General features: G+C 34.0%; 1 protein-coding gene across 12 annotated transcripts in view; it reads left to right on the top strand.

Moving 5' to 3' along the window:
- NRG1 (neuregulin 1) overlaps window positions 1-21,261 on the top strand; it is a gene marked incomplete at both ends in the record, with an annotated part of 1,021,509 nt that overhangs the window by 983,845 nt on the left and 16,403 nt on the right. For 4 of the 12 annotated variants that reach the window (XM_081045633.1, XM_081045627.1, XM_081045637.1 and 1 more), the window contains 3 exons: window positions 437-566; window positions 13,893-13,951; window positions 20,515-20,538. In XM_081045633.1, coding sequence (XP_080901759.1) covers window positions 437-566; window positions 13,893-13,951; window positions 20,515-20,538 — 213 coding nt within the window. Of the gene's footprint in view, window positions 1-436; window positions 567-13,220; window positions 13,289-13,892; window positions 14,416-20,514; window positions 20,539-21,261 lie in introns of those variants that run through there. The other 8 variants (XM_081045634.1, XM_081045636.1, XM_081045631.1 and 5 more) reach the window with 4 other exon arrangements.

A 21,261-nucleotide genomic window follows, 5' to 3' on the forward strand; every position in this document is an offset into this window, starting at 1 on the left:
ATTTCCAAAATAAATAATATTATCAGTTAGTGGCTGTTAAAAAATTGATACCTAATTTGAGTTGCACCGACAAAACTCTGTATCATTCATTATCGTTGAGCCTTGGTGGAAAATGTATTTTACTTCATGACAATAGATCTTCTCATTTCCAACTTACTTAGAAGATAAAATATTGCTCATAAAAAATATTGAGCTCTTTTTCCTATTTAATTATTAATTGATTAATGATAATTACCCTTTTATAATTTTATTCTACTTAATTGTACCCCAAAAGTACTTACTTAACTTCTTTGCTGGTGTTTATTAAGCCTGAAAGTTTAGTCAAGTCCACTGTACCTCACGTGAACTCTTCCTTTTAAGCGATTTTAAGATTAAAAGCTGCTTAGAAGAGGGCCAGATAGAGCTAAACCTTTGCCCTTCTTTATCTTCCATCCAGCTACATCCACATCTACTACCGGGACAAGCCACCTTGTAAAATGTGCAGAGAAGGAGAAAACTTTCTGTGTGAATGGAGGCGAGTGCTTCATGGTGAAAGACCTCTCAAACCCCTCAAGATACTTATGCAAGTAAGAAAAGAAATCCTCTGTGTGGCTTATTTCTGGAATGGCTTCTTTCAGATGATTCCGTGTCTCGTGATGTATTGTTGCTTCTTTTTCCAATCCCATTGCCTCCTACTGAATAATACTGTTTTATTTGTAGAGTGTTCTGAAAAGTTCACACCATTTGTCATCTCCTCTGTTATCTCCAGAGTGTTTTTTGTTTTGGTTTGGTTTATTTATTTATTTATTTATTTGCTTTCTTCAATGTTTTTGTTTTTTTGTTTTTGCCTTCATATTTATAAAGTTGCTTTCCTCATAATTTTCCTCATTGTTACCTGGAAGAGATGTGCAAATATCATAGAAGTCTATAACTTTTAGTACCTACTTCTTCATCCAATGTGTGAATTAAGCAGTAAGATAATGTTCCTTTTTACCCCAGTGATCACCTGCTCAACGAATAGGAAAATTAAACGAAACAGAAGGGCAGAAGATTCTTTACTGACATAGCTGTTACACCTGACATTAGCATATTGTTTCATAACTATTTTTAAAAATGGAATTTAGGTTGATCTCACTAATGAAAAAGAAGCAAGTTGCATGTGTTTGGAAATGGAGTTAGCATGTGTAGCATCACTGTGTGTAGAAGGGAGAATGTTCTTTCATGCACTACAGTTATTTATTGTTACATTCAGAATGGTGCTCTTTTCTATGAAGCAATTGATGTATCTTTAAGAAGTATTACAGTTATTCTGTCTCAACAGGTAAAATAAAGCAATGATATTATCAGGACATTAAATATTTAAACCTTGTAGTTAAAATTAGTAGTTCTCAATAAAAAGCACATGTTTCTTGTATCATGCATTTTAATTCTACTCTTGATACTTAGGCTACACGTTGTATACGGACTCATATAATTTGACATGGTAAGAGATGTTTAATGTCTCATTGAAATGATGAAAAATACACATTTATTTTGCAATTGACCAATAGCTGTGTCCCACTGTCCTAAAGCAGCAATGCCTGTCCTAAATGAGAAAAAAAACCATCATAAGTACCATCATAAAATTTGTCTCCTGCTCCAGAGTATTTGCTTATGATTTAAATGTTGACAAAGAACAGCAAGCTCATAGCTGTTCTATGAAGCTCATAGAAAGAGCAATTGGCAAAATGGAAAAAAAGCACAAGAAATAATTAAAAGGCCATTTTCATTTTACATCATATAAATCATAAACAAATATTTGTGTGCCAGTTCTAAAAAAGCCTTCATTGTTTGTAAGTAATAAAGTGCATCTTAAAAGACATGTCTTAAAATCATAACACCAAACAAAAATGTCATTTTGTAAGAAATATTTTGCTATTCCCTGTGTTGTTCCAGTTGTGGGCTGTCTTGTAGAGTGTCTCATGGGACCTAGTGGCTGTGAACGAGTACCTCCCAGAACTGCTTTTTGCTCTCAAAAGCTCTTCTTTTAAAAGAGTAGAAGCAGTTCCAACAGAAGACAAGTTTTGGTAGTTGTATAGCTGATTTTGTCAATCAGACAACTTGTAAAATTAAATATAGTCTATTAGAGTGAATAAAAGACTAGGAATCACAAGAGAGATGTAATTACTAAACATATCTTTGATAGAGATAGGCAATAGTTATGAGCCACGATAAAATTAATACATAAAAGTCTTTTTAAAACTTTAAAGCAAGATAAAAATGAAAGAGCAAATAAAAATGAAAGAAAAAATATTTCTTTCAGGTTTGAATCATTTCACATGCCTATCAATGTTTATTGTTTTAAAATTAATCTTAGAGACTGACTTTTGAATCTCCAGTATATTCTAATCTATATACCAAGGGCAAAGAGTTAATCTTTGGTTCTGACAACTTCCTATGAATACAGCACAGACATGGCATCCCCACATTTATCATAGTGAATTGGAATGAACAACATTTATAGTTTTCTATAAGATTTTCTCAGATCAAAATAGAAAACATCAGAGCCTGAGAATCTGTAAAATATGAGGTTCATTTATTGTATGGGGAAATCTTGTTATTCTGTCCTGATTTCAGGCATGCAATCTAATTATGTTTCAATAAATCTCCTTGAAAAACATTTAAACTGTAGTTCCTTAAATTCTTCTCCTTTTTAAACAATTTTACCCATATTATCTATGTCTCATATGTTTACTTCTTTAGAAAGGCATCTGAGACCACTATATTTTAATTATAATAATGAAACATGATCATTTTTCATCATAGCCTTTGCAAAGATTTACAAGCTGAGTGAGTACATATGATAGTTTCCAAATACCTCTAAGGAACCGGTGCAGTTATTTTCCACATATTAATTTCAGCTATTCTGTAGCCCTCCCACATCCTATACAAAACATGTAATCGCATAATTGCTGTTCATTTGTTTCATATTGGTATTGTGCCAACAACTGCATTTTTGTCACCCACACAGGTTTTCATTAAATTTTAAGCCCAATTCAGAAAAAAAGAGAAATACTTGCTATATATATATTTTTTATCTTGTAGTGAAACGTTTGCTATTCCTCTGATAATTATTAAAGCAGCAAACCGTGAATGAACACTCTATATTCCCTGAGCTCATTGTCTAGTGAGCTATGCCTATCTTCTAGTTCTCCAAAAATTGGCATCATAATTTTGTTTATTTATTTATTTGTTTGTTTGTAATTAGAACCTTTCAGGAAAGTGTTAAAGCTTATGACTAGATCTTGTTGGAAAGAAAATCTTTCACCTCTAGGATCGTGATAACCCCCCCCTTTGGACCATGTCTTTATTGATGCATCAAAGCAAGCTAGTACCTTAAAGGAAAAATTGGAATATATTAAACACCCCAAATATTTCAGGTCTTTTTTCTTAAATAAAAGTGTGTTTTTAAAAAATCCCTGTATTAAAAACATTTCTAGTGTTAAAAATAATCACTACTCAGAATTGAAGCAAAGGCACATAATATACCATGTCTTAGGATAATATATTTTCACTAGACCACTTGACTAGAAACAGAAAGCATTAAAATGTCGCATTGGCTCATCATGGTCCTGTGTATGAAGCCAGTTCATAGTTTCCATATGGTCCATCTGTCTAGGGCAAAACATTGCTGAAGCATGAGCTATATCATTCCAAATCAGCTTTATCCCTGACTAAAGACATGACTCAGAAACACCACAAGCATGGAAGTTTCCAAATAGTCTCTCTGGTCACCTAATCCACTGTTGTCTTCTTGGGAGTTGAAGTAGAAGACTTTACAGCAAATCTCTTTGTCTCTCCATGTAGAACAAGGTGTCCCAAATGGATTTACCATATAACAGTTAAACACTTCTCTGAAAAGAGGTTTGCTGGTTACTTGGACTTCTCCCCTGGGCACTGTGTGGGAATTTCAGTGCTAGTTCTCATCTTTTATATTTCTCTTCTCTCTACAGCAATTTAAATTTTATCCTAGGAAAAAAAATAGTTACTATTCCAGATTACCCTATATAGTCAAATAGTTCAAAGAAATAAGACAATTTGAACATGACATTGTCCAAAGTTTCCTCTTTGCTTTTTTCCCTCATTTTTGTGTATCTCTTATTCTCAGCAGTTTTGGTGGAAAACTATTTAGGAAGATGTTGATGTGATTTTTTTAATATAAAAATTATTTTATACCAGACCGTATTTATAAACCAATTATGTTGTCCCATGGACAGATGTGGCTTCCCCATGAGGGGATTAGAGCTTTTACCACCAATTTTGGTGAACGGTTGTGAGCCCTTTCACTTCACTCTCTGGACAATATCTTTATTTATAACATAGAGTTAATATGTTCACCAAATTTCTTCCCAGGAAGTCAGTGAAATTAAATGAATTTGTTTCTGCTAAAGTACTTCTAATTCTGGCAAAGCAAGACTGTTTTTTTTCCCTTATAATAAAAAGTAAATGGTAGTATTACATTCTCTCTGTAGACATTGGAAAAATATATACACCTGTCTTAATACACTGTGTTATCATATTTAATCCCTAGTTCTTCATCTTATTTAACACTAGCAGTTTTCATTTGGTTTAGTGAGGCCACCAACTAGCTTTATAACTTTGCATTTGACAGATCATTTAATATCACCAATCATTGTATTCCTTATGTGCAAAAACAAAAGAGAAACAAATCGTGGGAAGATGGGAGGTACTTGCAAATATGGAATTATGATTTTTATAATTATTTTTTATGAAACTATGTAGTATACATAGGGCCTATATTATATTATCATAAGAGACAGTTATGAAAAATACATACCTATGGGAGATTAGGTCACAACAAATATGTTATAATAAATTAAACTCAATAAATGAAAAATTAATTAACTTTTTTATAGAACAGCTACATCTATGCCAGAATTTTTGAAAACACAGAGAAAATATAAGGCATGATCTCTGGTCCCTGGGAACTTAGTCTGTTTAGGAAAATGAAGTAGCTGAAACAGTGAATCAATTAGAGTAAATATGCTGATTGGTACAATGCTGACTGTTGTGGCAATGAGATTTCAAAGAACGAAACGAAAAGATTGGAATAAGTTGGAGAAGACTTTATAAACAACAGCCATCATTTATGAAGCATTTATATCTACATAACAGGCAGGAGTTGCAGTTGCAGTAATGGTTTCTGTGAGGCACAGTGACATGCATATATAGACCAGCAGCTTCATGCGGAGAAGTCAAACAAACAAAAACTAAGCTAGACATTAGAGCCGGTGTATGAGCTCTGAAGGCCAGGCAGAGGACTTTGGACCTTGTGGTAGCTAACAGGGAGTCAAAGTAACTTCTAGAGGAGGAGAGTGACATCATAAACATAGCAGATGTTTAGGGAAGAGAGATTTCTGTACAGGCTAGAGAAGTTTGGGGACTAGGTAAGATGGGAAGGGAAAATCAAAGACACTAGCTAAGGTTAAAGTTTTATAAAATCCTGGCATAATATTAATGATGGCAAAAATAATATTTGTAATACTTATTAGCAGCTGGATTAACATAATTAAAAGAGGCATGATGATTAAATTTATGGTTATGTCCTGCAGTCCCATCTTCTTGGCTATAGAAAGAGAAATTTTGGAACAGATAAAAGGGATATATATTGGGCTAGAACTTTTGGGCCATAAGAACAGACTGCTAATTGTACTCCAACTCCAGCCCTAGAAGACTTTGTTCTTCAGAATGGGTGTGACACTTGCCTATAACCCTTCTCTGTTTCTAAATGCTGTAATCTTTAACAGATACAGAAGCATTTGTGAAAGAGAGTGGGACTCTTGTGGCTTAGATCTAGGTCATTAGCTCCTTGAGGACCATGTCTTCTATTTTTTCTCTGCGCCTCATATATCTAGGATCCTGTTATATGCTACTAGGTATTTATTAGTTCATTTTGACTATCACTAAGATTCATTGACGAAATTCTTTTTTTTTTTTTTTATAGGAACCAATTTAGGGACAGTTTTACCTAACATCAGGTGCACTGACTACCTATGTATTCTTAATAGCTTTGCTTCCTTCGTTCTAAAATCAGCAAGGGAGCCACATACATTTACTGAGCTCCTTCTATGAGGCAGGCTCTGTGCTGGTGCTCAGGCTGTAGTGGTGAACAAAACCATGCTGTCTTTGCCCTCATAGGGTCTGGAGGCTATTGTGAGTAACTAATGTATTGCAAGTCATTAATTTAATTCTAAATTGTAGGTGTGCCAAGTGCTGTGAAGGATATTTAGGGAGCTAAGGGAATGTATAACAGGGATCTCAATTACTCAGAGACTGTGAAAAAAAACATGTCTTCAACCCTCACCTTGAGAGGCATATAGTCTATTTACAATAAAATGTACAGTTTTGAAATATTCACATTGAATGATTTAAGTAATAAGTAAATATTTAGGTGTTTCATTAAAGTGGGGCTGGTGGAGTATATAAAACTGTAAAGTTCTGAATTTGCAGAATTTGTTTGATGAGACAGGAAAGGATATTCTCCAGAGAGGAAGAAACAACCACAAATTAACACTCAATATGTCATTGTGTCACAAATGATGTGGAGATGTATGGGATGTAGATTGATTCCATATCCAATTGAATTGTTTGACTCCAAACTTACAGATACATCATGTAGAGTAAACAATGGCAAGGGTTTTAGTCCACAGATGAGCATTTTAGAACAAGCTGTGCAAACAGAGGTTTGGGAAGGGCACCTAAGGGCACCAAGGTTCAAACAGGACGGGCTCATTCATAAACACAGCCATTCTCATTATTGGGATTCTATGTCTTAGACACTAAAAAACAACATTGGAGAACAAGGACAAGTTGGGCTTTTTTTCCCTCAGTATTTACCCAAGAGTCCAATGTGGCCACTATATACAAAGGATGCCAAAATAATGTATACACATTTTAAGAAAGTAAAAAACTATTAAAATTGTAACACTCAATATATACCGATAACAAAAGATGAATACAAGTCACATTTGACTTCTGCAATTACAAGAGGTGCTCAAGGTGGTTACCATCAGCATCCACACACTTCTGATCACGGCGAACTACTGCTTGAGCAACGGTGACCAAAGTGTCCATTTGTATACATCTATTTTGGCACCCCCAAAATGGCTCTCTCTCTCTCTCTCTCTCTCTCTCTCTCTATATATATATATATATATATATATATATATATATATATATAGGCTATAGAAAGAGAAATTTTGGAACAGATAAAAGGGATATATATTGGGCTAGAACTTCGTTCTAAAATCAGCAAGGTGTGCTATATATATATATATATATATATATATATATATATATATATATATATATATATATATGGAGAGAGAGAGAGACTATATATATATATATATATATATATATATATATATATATATATATACTGTTATTTCATGGATTGAGAACTAGTCTCCAGATAATTAAAAAGAAAAGGAATGATAGCATACTAACTAAACCATGATGGGGAGGTGTAGGGTTGGATCTGAAGGAAATGTTATTGAAGCATTTTATATTTAATATTTTCTTTAATGATATTGAAGAAGGCATTCCCTTGAGGAAATAAACACCTTTTGCAGATGATGCCAGAAAAAAGGAAACCACTAAAACACAAATTAAAAACCTTTAGAAATTTCAATTAAAGGTAGATAACAGAATGAGGGTCATCTTGGAAAAATGCAGACTAATAGTAACAGTACATTTGGGAAAGAATAATCTACAACACAGATACTCAGCCAGTGAGTGAGTGAGGTAGAGCCAGAATGCTGAGCAGGCGAAGGGGTGAAAAAAGTCAGCATTTGCAACATAATACTGTAGAAAAACAGAGCAGCAGTCTTTGAGCTAATATACACACTGCGAGCTCTCATTTGTACAGAGAGCAAAAACCTGAACATCTAACACTTAAACCCACTGATATTCCTCAATATATATTTGTTGTTGTTTCCATTATTTGATATTTATAAACATAGACACCAAAAAAACTATTTCAGATGTTGTACAATCTGAAAGTAATACCTATTGAGGTAGAGCGAACAGACAATAGGGACTTTTCTGGTTTAGACAAGGCATTTTAAAATTGTCCAAATATTTCATTGTAGAGTGATGACTAAAGAAAGAGGAAATGTCAGATAAGGACTTTGTTTCCTTTCTCCTGCTTGATCAAGGGAGGGCCTAATGAAAACTAATGAAGAAAGAAAGAAAGAAAGAAGGAAGGAAGGAAGGAAGGAAGGAAGGAAGGAAGGAAGGAAGGAAGGAAGGAAGGAAGGAAGGAAGGAAGGAAGGGAAGAAAAAAAGGAAGGAAGGAAGAAGAAGTCTAAAGGTGGTTTATAAATTGACTATACATCTATAAAATCATAAAGCCATTTATAATGGTTTATAAAATTAGCAAACCCTAAATAACTAGAAGTTTCTTGGGGGTCTGTAATTATATTTGAATATATCTAGCATCCACCTCAAAAAATGGGAAATAATTTATTCAGTTAGAATATACAAAAATACACAGAGCACTAAATTGATTCTCAAAATACATGACTGTAATTTTGCTAACCATTGTCACCCCAATAAACTTAATTTTAAATAAATTAATAAAGTGTAAAATAAAAAAAATACACGACTATGGTCCATTACATAGTAAGCATATCAGGATATTCACAGTGCATTAGGTTATTATTAAGGACAGTTTTCATTTTACTGATGCTGTATCTAAGTCTTGGTTACTAGATTGTACTGCTTTATTGAATTGTACATAAACTGGTATTTCAGTAATAGTATTTAAATATGAAATAATAGACTTATTGTTAAAGAGTTATAGTCTTTTGAAATTCCAAACACAATATTGAAGGTTTCTATTTAGGGGAGGGAGTCTGTGAGGAGGATACTAGGAGTTCTTACAAAAAAGTAATTTAGGAGTCTACAGAGGAGTCTGTCATGAACTATAAAAATAAAAGCCAGAAGTTCGATATTCACCTGTACTTGGCAAATCGATTGACTGTATGAAAGTCTCTTTGTTACAGTTCTTTATTGGACATTGCAGTCTGATCCTATCTTAGGCTCAGTTTAACAGACATAAGAGCCCTTTATGAGCCGGGCACTGTGCTAAACATCAGAGATACAAAATGATCAAAATAAGGTCACTGTCCTCACAAAAAGATAATCACAATACAGGTAGATAAGGGCAGTGAAAGAGATTAGGACAGGGTGCCATGCGAGAGCCGAGAGGGTATCCCCACCCAGGGTGTGTTAGTGGGGAGACGGGGCAGGTGAGCGTCAGGATTAGTTGAAATAAGTGATGCTTAAGTTCAGACAAAACTGTCAAGTTTCATCTCAGTAAAAGCAAATATAGAACAAAGATTGTTTATCACATTATGAGCAAATACTAAAATTATAAAAATGATTTCCATTTTCTCATCTAATCGGTGAAACAAATAGCACATGTATTTTTGAAGGTAATACAATAGGGACTTGATTGTTATTCAAACAGGTTATTCTAGGAAAAATATTCTTGGAATTTGCTCAGACTCATGCCAAAGCATGTTGTTCAAAGTCAGATTAAATTTACCATACTCTTAAATTCAAGGAAAGTGATAGATTGGATGCTTACCATATAATGCTAGTATAGAAATATGTCAGAAGCCAGATAGTCTCCCTATTCTTTTAGTAGTAATTCCATAGAATTTTATTCAGAGTTTATAGATCAGAGAGTTTTCATTTGCATATGCTTTCTCTATACAATCAATGAAGTCTGCAGTTTGCTTATGCAAAAAGTATATCAGTTTCCATTTCCTTCATTTTGACTTGGCAACAATTCTAGAGGTCCACAAAAGTTACACAATGGCTATTGTTGCTGAACGTTTGAATTGCTTAGGAATAGGTATTTGCGATTTGTTTTACCTCCATGATTGTCTTAAAAAACCATTCTATTAAAAATGTTTTTTAAAAGTCCTTGAGCCCTTCCTGACTGGTAATGAATTCAGAAGAAACGATGTCAGGGTTTTCTCACAATGATTCCATGTGTTAGGATGAGTTTCGTTTCCCAGAACATTTGCGGTAAAGAAACCTTTGATAATCACTTAGTTAAATCACTTCATCTTTTCCCTGGGGAAAACTAAGGCCCAGTGACACCCAGTGGGCAGCTCATCCAGCTGCAAGATACTCAGGTGCCAGGATACAAGGTCTTAGTCTCCATCTTCCAAGGTCAGGGTCCCTGACACCTTACACTTTAATGTACATACAAATCTCTTGGGGCTCTTGTTAAAAGGCAGAGTCTTATTTAGTAGTTCTAGACCAGGGCCTAAGATTCTGCATTTCTACTAACAAGACCCCAGAAGATGCTGGTGCTGTTGGTCCATGGACCACACTGAAGAAGAATAAGGCTTTACACTAAGATAATTTATCTGAGTGAAGGTCAAAATTAGTGAAATCATACTTCTGGTTCAGATATAGCTGATAATTCCAAAAAAAATTGAAAAATAATATCTTAAGACCTAGTGTTACTGCACCAAATATTCTGTATCATCTTATGATAGAGATAAACCACCATCCCATAATGCTAGTTTCCTAGGAACCATCGTTTTAGAAGTTCATACTAAATAGAAAATTGATGGGGTAAGATTTTTGATCCCCTTCACCTAGTTGTTCTGTGCCCTATGATCGCAAAACTGTCATCTAAGACGCATACATGAGGATTTTCTAATAAAATGAATATTCTTTCTCTTAGCATGTTCCTCAGCTATTTGTTAATTTCATGATCCTTAAATAAGTGCATTTCTTACTTTGAATAGCCTCTCTCTCTCTCTAGCTCTCTGTTTCTCTCTCTCTCTCCGTCATTCCCTCCTTCTCCACTTGCCTCCCACACACACATTAGGTAAGTGCTTTGCATGATAGTTATGGTACAGATGGACTGTTAATAAGAATCATGGCTATGGGTATTGAGCAGACATACGTACACACACAAACACGTAGTATTCACATATCTTATACCATGTCCTTTGTATGAAACAAGTGGATTATTCTGTGATCAATATGAGAATTTCAATTCTTTTTCAAGACGGTCAACAGGTAAGATGAAATGTTCATTATGAAATATACCTTTACTTGTGGAATTACCTGCTTAATTGTAGGATATGTCTATACGGATTTTCAGTCCTGTTCAGAAACAGATACACAAATAAAAATCCCAAATACTTCAGAAATTATTATGTTAAATAATTTATATGGAAAATAACTTTCCATGTATTTTTCTTATATCGGGGTGCCAAAAAAATGTGTACAAGTAGACCAGCATTGCTCATGCAGTAGTTTGCCATAATCAGACATGTCTGGACACTGATGGTAACCACTCTGAGAACCTCTTGTAATTGCAGAAGTCAAACGTGACTTGTTTTCATGTTTTGTTATCGGTATATATTGAGTATTACAATTAATAACAGTTTTTTCCTTTCTTAAAATGTGTATACATTTTTTTGGCATCCTCTGTATATCTGTCAAGACATTCTTATTGAAGCATGTAGAATGACATCTTTATGATAAATGACCCAGCTTCACGGGGTATAGTTTTTATTTATGTATTTTTTTCTAGGTAAATCTTCTATGTATTGCAGCAAAAATATTCTAACTAAAACTAGCCAGTTTGTTTATATAAAAATGTTTTGAAGCATTCAAAAGGACTATATAAATTAATACAAATATTTGTTGTTAAGCTTATTGATATATTGTTAATGATCATTTATACTATAAGTTTACACAAGTACACATGGGATTAAAAATTTGGAACTGCCAGTATCTTATCTTGCAGGCCGTTCTTCATGAAATAGGAGAATAAGATATACCAAATCAAATGATAACATTTTTTGACATTGAATCTGACTTTAAGGGAAATTTTTTAAAATCACCCTTACGTTAGTAAAAATGAATACTTTTATTCACATCTCTTTGATGCCAAAAGATAGTGTTTATTCTTATTTACTCTGGAGAAGAAAGGGTAATATGTAAATTATGAGGTATGTGCTCTCAGAGCTAAATTATATTAGGTAAGTGATTTGCATGGTAGTTATGGTATAGATGAACTATAATCATGGCTATGGGTATTTAGCATCTGAAAATATATTTGCTTCCTAGTACCTTTGATGGCCCAAATTATTAGAGTATTGAGTAGAATGAATCCAATCTGAAATGCTTTAGTTACTGGAGTAACACAAAAGGAGCAGTTGTAAAGGATTTCCATATTTAAGCACAGTAGCCCCACTGCATGACCTCAACAACAATATTGTATCGGGATTCTAGAATTTAGATAGGTAAATGTATGTGAGTGAGTAAAATGTAAATTTTATACAATTTCACAATAGTTTTGCCTTAAAAGTAAATTGATATATGTCAAGTACTACTTAGAAGAATAAGTGCTTAAATTTTTAAAATGTATTTGTCTTTCATTTAGGGGTACTTGGATGAAGTGAAATATGTTCTAATAAAAAAAACCTCTGCCTTTTTCTGTCTTTCAACATTAAAAATGAGACCTAATTTGTAATATCTTTAAAAAAACAGAGAATATAGTTTTTCTTGTCAGTAATCACTGGAGTGTGAAAGTGCTTAACTTATAGGTTGATGATTTAACTTATAAAAATACCTGCGAAATAAGTACAAAATTGAGTGTCTATAAAAGAAAAAACTCAGAATCATTTAAATAATTGAAGATTATGGATCAATCCATGTAAGTTCTCACCAAAACAAGTGTTTATTTTGTAAATGTATTTTTCAGTTACAGTTGCCATATAAAATTATATTAGTTCCAGGTGTAAACGTAGTGATTAGACATTTATATACCTTACGAAATGATCACCCTGATTAACATAGGAAGAGGCAATGATCAGTGGCAGAGAAGCAAATGCCAAAGGGAAAGAAAATGGCTTAGCTGCTCAGGCCTTGCCACCCATATTCAACTTTTCAACCACATTCTAGTTAAATTTCAGTTACCTGATCTTATGAGGACTAAAGCAAGTAACAACAAAAATATATACTCCACAGTTTTCATGGGACATGGTTTTCTAAATGTTTTGTCTTTTCCTTTTCTTTATGTTGTTTGGTCACCAGGTCATTTGTAGGATTCTCCATATTCCATAGGAGGAAAATTGCCAGTGTGAAAGTTCCGTGTCTTTAGCCACTCTATTGCTTATCAGATTTTTGCCCTCTAGGTGCCAACCTGGATTCACTGGAGCGAGATGTACTGAGAATGTGCCCATGAAAGTCCAAAACCAAGAAAGTATGTTAAAATAATCTGAAATTTGCTTTCTCCCACAAATTACAGCAAGAGTCACTACCACTTGGTGTTTTTACAGTTCAGTTGTAACCGATTCCTTTTGTTCTAATTATGGTTTAACCACTCGAGGCATAAACTATTCAATCTGACCTTGTTTAACTATCTCTCAACATGGGCCCCAAAGGTCACAAATTTAAAAGAATGACCCATCAGAATGGCTGGTGATGCTTGCAACCATGGCAGGCAAGCCAACTAAAGAAACCATGTCCTTCCAATGTTTTGACTAAAGCTATCAAATGGAAAACTGAGACGAAGAAAACATCAAATTTAGTTTTAAGTAGCTCCCTTTGAAAGAAAGCAGTCATTTGAACTGCTGGGGTCTTTCTATCCTATACACCTATACACAAGGACTACATTTGTCCAAAATTTTAACCCTTTGGGAGACATGCCAGAGTCTAAAAGCCATGATTAGGACAAAGACTCAGTTCCTGAGGTTGAACTCACCAAGTTCAGTCAAATGACACTGAAGGAGCTTCTTTCTAGCATATGTTCACCTCTTCTCTTTTTCTCTGTTTTTTCTACCATTGTTTTTTGTTTCTTCTCTCAGGTGCCCAAATGAGTTTACTGGTGATCGCTGCCAAAACTACGTAATGGCCAGCTTCTACAGTACGTCCACTCCCTTTCTGTCTCTGCCTGAATAGGAGCATGCTCAGTCGGTGCTGCTTTCTTGTTGCTGCATCTCCCCTCAGATTTCACCTAGAGCTAGATGTGTTTTACCAGGTCTAACACTGACTGCCTCTGCCTGTCGCATGAGAACATTAACAAAAGTGATTGTATTACTTCCTCTGTTCGTCACTAGTTGGCTCTGAGAATCTCATAGGAGTGTGAGGCTCCCGATGTTTCTGAAATTGATACTGAATAATGTGATACAAAATGATAGTCAATATCAAGCAGTGCAATTATAATAAAGGCATTTAAAAGTCTCACTTTTATTGATAAAATAAAAATCATTCCACTGACCAGTCCATCTTCTTTATAAAATGACAACATCCTGAAAAAGATGTGGCTAAGCTGTAACCAATATGGTCTTGAAATGATGGTAAGTTAATTTTGGTTCAGAATGTATTTATAACAAATAAACATAAGAAAAAGAGTTCAGATGTTTTTCTTCATCAACCAGCAGTTTGCATGTAGGTATAAAAAAGCACTGAGTAGGAAAAATTAAAAACAAACATTCCACAGCAAATAAGGTAGATTGGCTTCTATTTATATTGCTTAGGAAACAAGTGACTTGAAACTAATTTAAACAATCATTTATTTATATTAGCATTTCTTTATGCTAGTTTCAATGATAATTTTAGCAGAAAATAGTTGTTATAAAATATTTATTATTTACTTTGAAATGTATCATTTCACCTCTAGATAAATATTTTTAAATGCCGGATTGGGAAATTCTGATGGATTTCTACGGCTTCATGAGGTTATGAACATCATTCCTAAAATTCCAGTTCACACTGCATATAAATGCATAGATAGCTAAACTATGAATTTGTCCTACGATTGTAAATTGGGACTATAGCTTTTAATTCTCGAGCTTTCAAAGCATTGTATTTAAAATGGATTCCACATTGCTAGCTATTTAGATCAAAGTTGGATATATATACATATATATGTACAAAATATATATATATATATATTTTCCTTTCTGTAAAGGATCAGTAAATACTTAAGGACTTGTAGATGATATCTTTGCTGTCACAACTACTCAACTCTGCCATTATAGCACAAAAGCAGCAGAAGATAATACATAAGCAAATGAGCATGGCTGTGTGCTATTAAAACTTTATTTACAAAAGCAGGCAGTGGACTGGATTTGTCAACCGCTGATTTAAATTGTCAATTGCTCATCCTGAAAAATATTTCACATAGCTTATTGCAGTGCAAATTTATGCAACACTAGAAACAGTGACACGAACTAGTCATTTGGGGGCCCTAAGAGAATCAGATATTTATCCTTATTCATATGCATGCAAAAAATAAGATTCTGTTTCTCGTGTTAATAGTCATAGAAGAGTAAATCCCATGGAAAAATAAATTCAATGTGCATTATGGGAAGATTAGACCCATAATATTCAATCATTTATTTGGTGAAATGATATTTATTATATATTTATATAGACTACAGATCAAAGATTGTTATCGGCCATTTTCTGTTGTGGAAATTTGTGAATTGACATTACTAAATTTTCAAACACAGCCTTCACTTTATTCACAAATCTTTAAATAATACACATTTAGTGAACAGAATTTTTCTCTCCATAGCTATAGATTAAGGTTTTCTTTTCTTTTAAATATAGATAAATGGAAAATAAAAATAGAAGGGAAATAATATAATTTTACTTAATATATTAAAACCATTGCTTTTAGAAATGTGTGTTTGTATTCAAATATTAATAGAGTTATCAAATTAATGTACCTGTATAAATATAATGAGATTATGTTGTATAATTTAATGAAAATTCTGGATATTTGCATTATACTTAAATTTTAGGTGTTACATTGTACACTGAAGGCAATGTTGGGGCACTATATAGACAAAAACATTACAAAGGAAAATTTTTCTCAAAATAATAATGCAGTTATAACGAGAGAAAATGTTCTCAACTTCTCTTTTAGAATATTTTCTCTCATAAGTTATTATTTAAAAGAGCAACTTAGTATTTAATCAGAGTGTGATTCCTCAAATAAATTCTTTACTAAGCTTTCAGTGGCACTTTTGGAAGGCATCAGAAAAGCAGCGTTCATATTTAACCTGATTTAACACAGATTGCTAGGAAGCACACTTATGAACAAAAATCTGTAATGACCGCATCTGGGCTACTTCATGCCTGGAAAAACAATGACTGCCGATCAGAAACTGCTTTCCAAAGTTGTCTTGCCCAGAGTTAATTTTCTAACCTCTATGTTTTCAACTGTCAATTTTCATTTCTGCACACTCCCCACTAGAAGGCATGAAAATAAATTTTTACTGCTCTAAGAACTTTATGTTCAAGTAGCAGTAAGGGCTGCACAAAGAATAAAAACTGTTGCCACAGTGGTAATGTTTAAAATTGAATTGTCTGTGTGTTCATAAAGTTTGAAACACATAACATAAATTTTAAAAGAAAAGAGAAACAGAAAAGAGAGATCCCCCAGCTTTAAAGAGAAACATTTTTCAACTTACCAAACCACATTTTCAGTTGAAAAATAACATTCTAAAAGAATGTAGAATTTTACAATGCTTATTAGCACATAAATTGCATTATTAGGATTTGATGCAACCTTTCTGATCAGAGTGTCCTTTTGGACGTGTATTGATTTATAAAAACTGATTTAAAATATGAAAGAAAAGAACAGTGTATTTTATGTGGCTTTCTTGAAGGCAGCCATGCGCCTTGAAATAAAACATTTATAGTACTTTCTAGGACAATAATGTCAAGGCTAGTCAGCTTCAGATTTGACCAACTGACACAGAAATCCTATTTGAAAGGATTGCGTTCCTTTGTGTGTGTGTACGTGTGTGTGTGTGTGTGTGTGTGTGTATGTGTGTGTACAGGGAATCCATAATCAATTTATAGAATTTATGAAGAGAGAAAAAGAAAAAGCACTCACAGCTTCAATAGTTAGAAGTATGGGGCAAGTATGTTATCTATAAACTAACATATAACAGGACTCAATTATAGAATAGACCAAATTATGGAATATTTAAACGAGTATTATTTTAGAAGTTTTAGGCATATTCTCAGAATAGGTAACCTTAGCAGATATCCTTAAAAGTAGTTTTGAATCATAGGTTACTAGTGCATAAATTATTTGTGTTGATTTCTAAATGCTTTAAAAACCTGTTAAAGTTATTAATTTATCAAACATGTGTATCCTGCTGACACTAGAATAAAGGCACACTCAATCTATGACAAAATTATAAATTCCAGCTGAGTACTAGTGAGATTTTACTGTGTATGTTTGTGAGTGTACTCTTGTGTACATGGTAACTTGGGAGTAAGGAGAAAGTCTCCTATTACATTTTGAAGGGCTCAATGGCAATATGGATTGGTATATGTGAAAAAAAAAGTATCTACAGTTGTAAAGGTAAGTTGAAATTAAAAGTCAGACACTAATTTGGTCCTGTTTAGAACTGGCATTGCCAGAACAATTTTAGAAATCTCAGAGGTGCAGAAAGTAAAGACTACACATAAATCTCTGAGATTATTTCCATAAGGAAGCCCAAGATGTTAAAGAGTAAAATCCTGAATGTCTTCAAATTTTAACAGAAACCATAGTTGCATGTACATATGATTTTGGTAAAAGAAAGTTGTTTCATTGTTCTTTTCTCTAATGGAATTGAAAATTTAAATTAACCTATGGGTTAATCAGTTTTCTTCAAACAATTGTAAAATCCTAAACAAAGGATTAGTGAGTCAATATTTAACATTTCCTGAAGACTCTCATATTTAGATTAATTTTTTATATTGCTTACTGTACAGCAGGAAATCACATGTAGAAAAGGAAACTAAATTGTTTACAGTAACCTTTGTGTTTTTGAATTATTAATTTAATTTGAGAAATGTAGTGGCTAGGCAGAAGTTCAATAGGAAGCATAGGCTACATAATGAGTCTAAGCCAACATTAGATTAAATACAACAGATAGAAAGTAATAACCTCTTCATAGAATGAAAAGTGTTTGTGTAGTCTGCTTTTCTTGACTCACAAGGAAAGAAATGTAGCCACCAATAGTAAAAATAAATTGGAGCATTATTTGCTCCAAGTCTTGAATGATGCATGTTTCCTCTGCTTGTTTCCTTGTTAGAGCTTATGGACAGAAGAGATTCCAATTTTAAGTACCAATTTCCCTTTGAATTATTTGAAATTGGAGCTGCCTGATATGAATGACTTCCCATGAAATGAAATTATAGTTAGGCTCACAGACTTACCTATAAAACTGTAAATGCAGTAATATGTATGCATGGGCATGCTACTAATTTTATTGAAGACTTAACCAAGCTTTCTATGCAACTAATATATATCATTAGCAGTGTTCATGTAGGCATGGAATAATTATTCTCTGGAAAGAGTTTCTGCAGATATCTCTTTATTTTAACCCTTAAATTATTACTGACTGGTAGGAGGGAAAGGCGCGAGATGGAGTGGTTTCTAGGGATAAAAATTGAATCACATCCTAATGGAAATGTGTAAGGAAATGTATCATTTCCTCAGAAAATGAATTTTTTTTATACCTGATGTTCCAAAGTTTATATAAAGGAAACAAAGAGAGAAAAAAATCCATTTGTCAAATTGCATGTTGCAAAGAGGCAAGAGAAATTTGTTTGGATTTGAATAAATTGTTACTTTACTGTGACTGTTGTGCAACCAAATTAACCCTTCATCCTCTGGCTCTTAATTTATGAAAATTTTGGTTATTTGCCTGAGTACCCTGGACCCAAGATACAGGGGACTCTATTATATGCAGTGCCTCTCATTACCCTATTTACTATTTGAATATATATATATACCCTATTTACTATTTGAATGTATATATATATATATATGTTTTAATCTGGGAAACTTCACTTCCTGGAAAGTTTTTAAAGTCTAAATTCTTGACATGTATCAGGAGCATTCAATTTTCCTAGCCATGCAATTAGTCAAAAGTAAGCCTACAAGCTGTAATTGGTCTGAGCTGTTAAACTTGTCTGCTGTTGGCAGACATATTTTGCGGTTCCTTTAGTCCCCAAGGTAGCCCTTGGGGCATGTGTTTATATCATAAGCATTTTGTCAGTGACAAATTATCTTGTCCAAGTCACTGAACCGCTAAATGGCAGAGACAGGACCTAAAACCAGGATGAGTCCCGCACACCTCCCTCTCTCTATAAGGTGCTTTGTTCAAGCCCAAACTTGTGGTTTTATAAGAGAAATACCCCTCCTCCACAAGTTTTCAAATTTAAGAAATGTCCTGTCGTATGTTTGGACTGCCCTGGTTTCTCTCTAATCAGTGATCAAGGGATAAAATGTAGACCTCCGAATCTGTTTTTATTCTGCCCCTGCCTCTCCACCACATTTGCACAAACTAGAAACTCTGAAAGAGTTCAACCTGGTGAAACTTGATTAGCAATTTTTGTTTCAAGAATGGAGTGTGATTTCCAGAAGTTTTGTTCTGATTTGCCCCGTTTTCCCATTTCCTCATTTGAGCCTATGCAGGTCCTGCTAGTCCTGGAATCTTGGTGGCTCTGCAGTCAGATCTGTCAGGCCCAGGAGAGGGGCTGGGGGCTCACACCTCTGCCTTCCTTTCCCCTAGCCACCCTCAGGTCTTCTAAATGCCTGGGCCTGTCGGAGCTCAGCACTGTGGAGTGATTATGAAATTGCCCTCTGTTATTGAGGGAGTAATAGATTAAACTTAAAATAAACGAAAGACTTCAGGAATTGTATCCCCCCCCCTTTTTTTTTACAAGTTTTTACAATTTTTTTTACAAAAATAAAAAATTGAGTTTCCTGTACCACAAAGGAATTATATGAAAAAGGAAACTGGAAATAGCCTCTGATGCCCCAATGCTCTCTCTGGCTTTGGGGGCAGAAGTGTTTGTTAAATATCCTGTAAGTGCTGGAGAAACCTTAGGAGAAAAGGAAATAGGGTTTTTTAGAGAATAACCAAAGCAGTAAGAAATAGTCAACCATCACTAATGGAAAATATAAATCCAATATGACAAAATTTTCAGACCAAATAACTACCCTCTGGACTTTTATTCCTGGCTCTGCCACTGTGTGCCTTTGGGTAAAAACAACAACAACAACAAAAGTTTACTTTTCTGGAACTTCTGCCTTTTAAAAAGATAGGAATGAAAGAATACTAAATGCCTTTTCTGACTATAAATATGATATTTCTATTCCCAAACAATGATGGTACATAGAGGATAGTTCAGCTATACAGCTGCTCCCTCAGTAAAGTCTTTTAAGGGTTAATTAATAAAGACATACTGTGCTGGTATTTGCCCACCTCTTAAAAGAGAAGTTCCCCATGTGGATGCCTGGAGGCGTACCTGAGCACTGCTTAATTAACCACCAGCATTTGTCCTGTTCAATGTGCACGCACAGAGCCGTAAGAGTCATGTGTAATGTGTTTTGGAGTGCAGTGTATTGCTCTTTTCTGAAACTTTTTCCCTTTCTTTCTTTTTTTTATCAACTTTCTGCATTGGCAGAGCATCTTGGGATTGAATTTATGGGTATGGACCAATCATCATTCCTTTTAGCCTGCAGAATTTAGAGCCTATGAGCTGAAATCTTTTTCCCTTCTTTCTCTTACCTTTCAGTTCCTAACTAATTTCCTTTTTCTTTAGAAGGGGTCATACAGCTATAACAATGATTTCTCTGCCTTCAACCTATGATTAGTTTACTGAAATGTTACTGAGTGCAGCAGCTTTTAGATTCCCAAGCTTCACTTAGAGTTTAAAATCACCTTACCTGCTGCAAATTCATGTATATCCCACGTTACTTGACTCTGATTGGATCTGGCCATGCTGTTATTTCAGAGCTGGGGTAAGTTGGAGTGGTACATAAGGCTACAGGAGGAAAACAACCAAACCAGGGGCCTGAGAACCAAAGAAGCTTTAAATGCATCCCCTTAAAAAGCACACCACATGTTAGGCTGATGGGAGTTTGACATTCATTGTAAAAATCATATATTTGATATAGTAACATATGAAGTCCTTACAATGCATCACAACATTATATGAACAGACATGAATTGCTCTGTTTTCTGGAGATATTCAAGCACGACTCTGGACAATCTTGTTATCTTATGAGCAAGGAAATAGAAAGCAGAAAGAAATAAGCCTGATGCTATTTTAGGTGGAAGTTCTCGTGCTAATGGAATTAAACTTGAGTCACTAAGATTACCCAGACAAGTAATCAAATAGAATTTTTCACACTGTAAACATAAAATATCT

This window comes from Rhinolophus hipposideros (genome assembly GCF_964194185.1).
Source record: "Rhinolophus hipposideros genome assembly, chromosome: 4".
Taxonomy (NCBI): Eukaryota; Metazoa; Chordata; class Mammalia; order Chiroptera; family Rhinolophidae; genus Rhinolophus; species Rhinolophus hipposideros.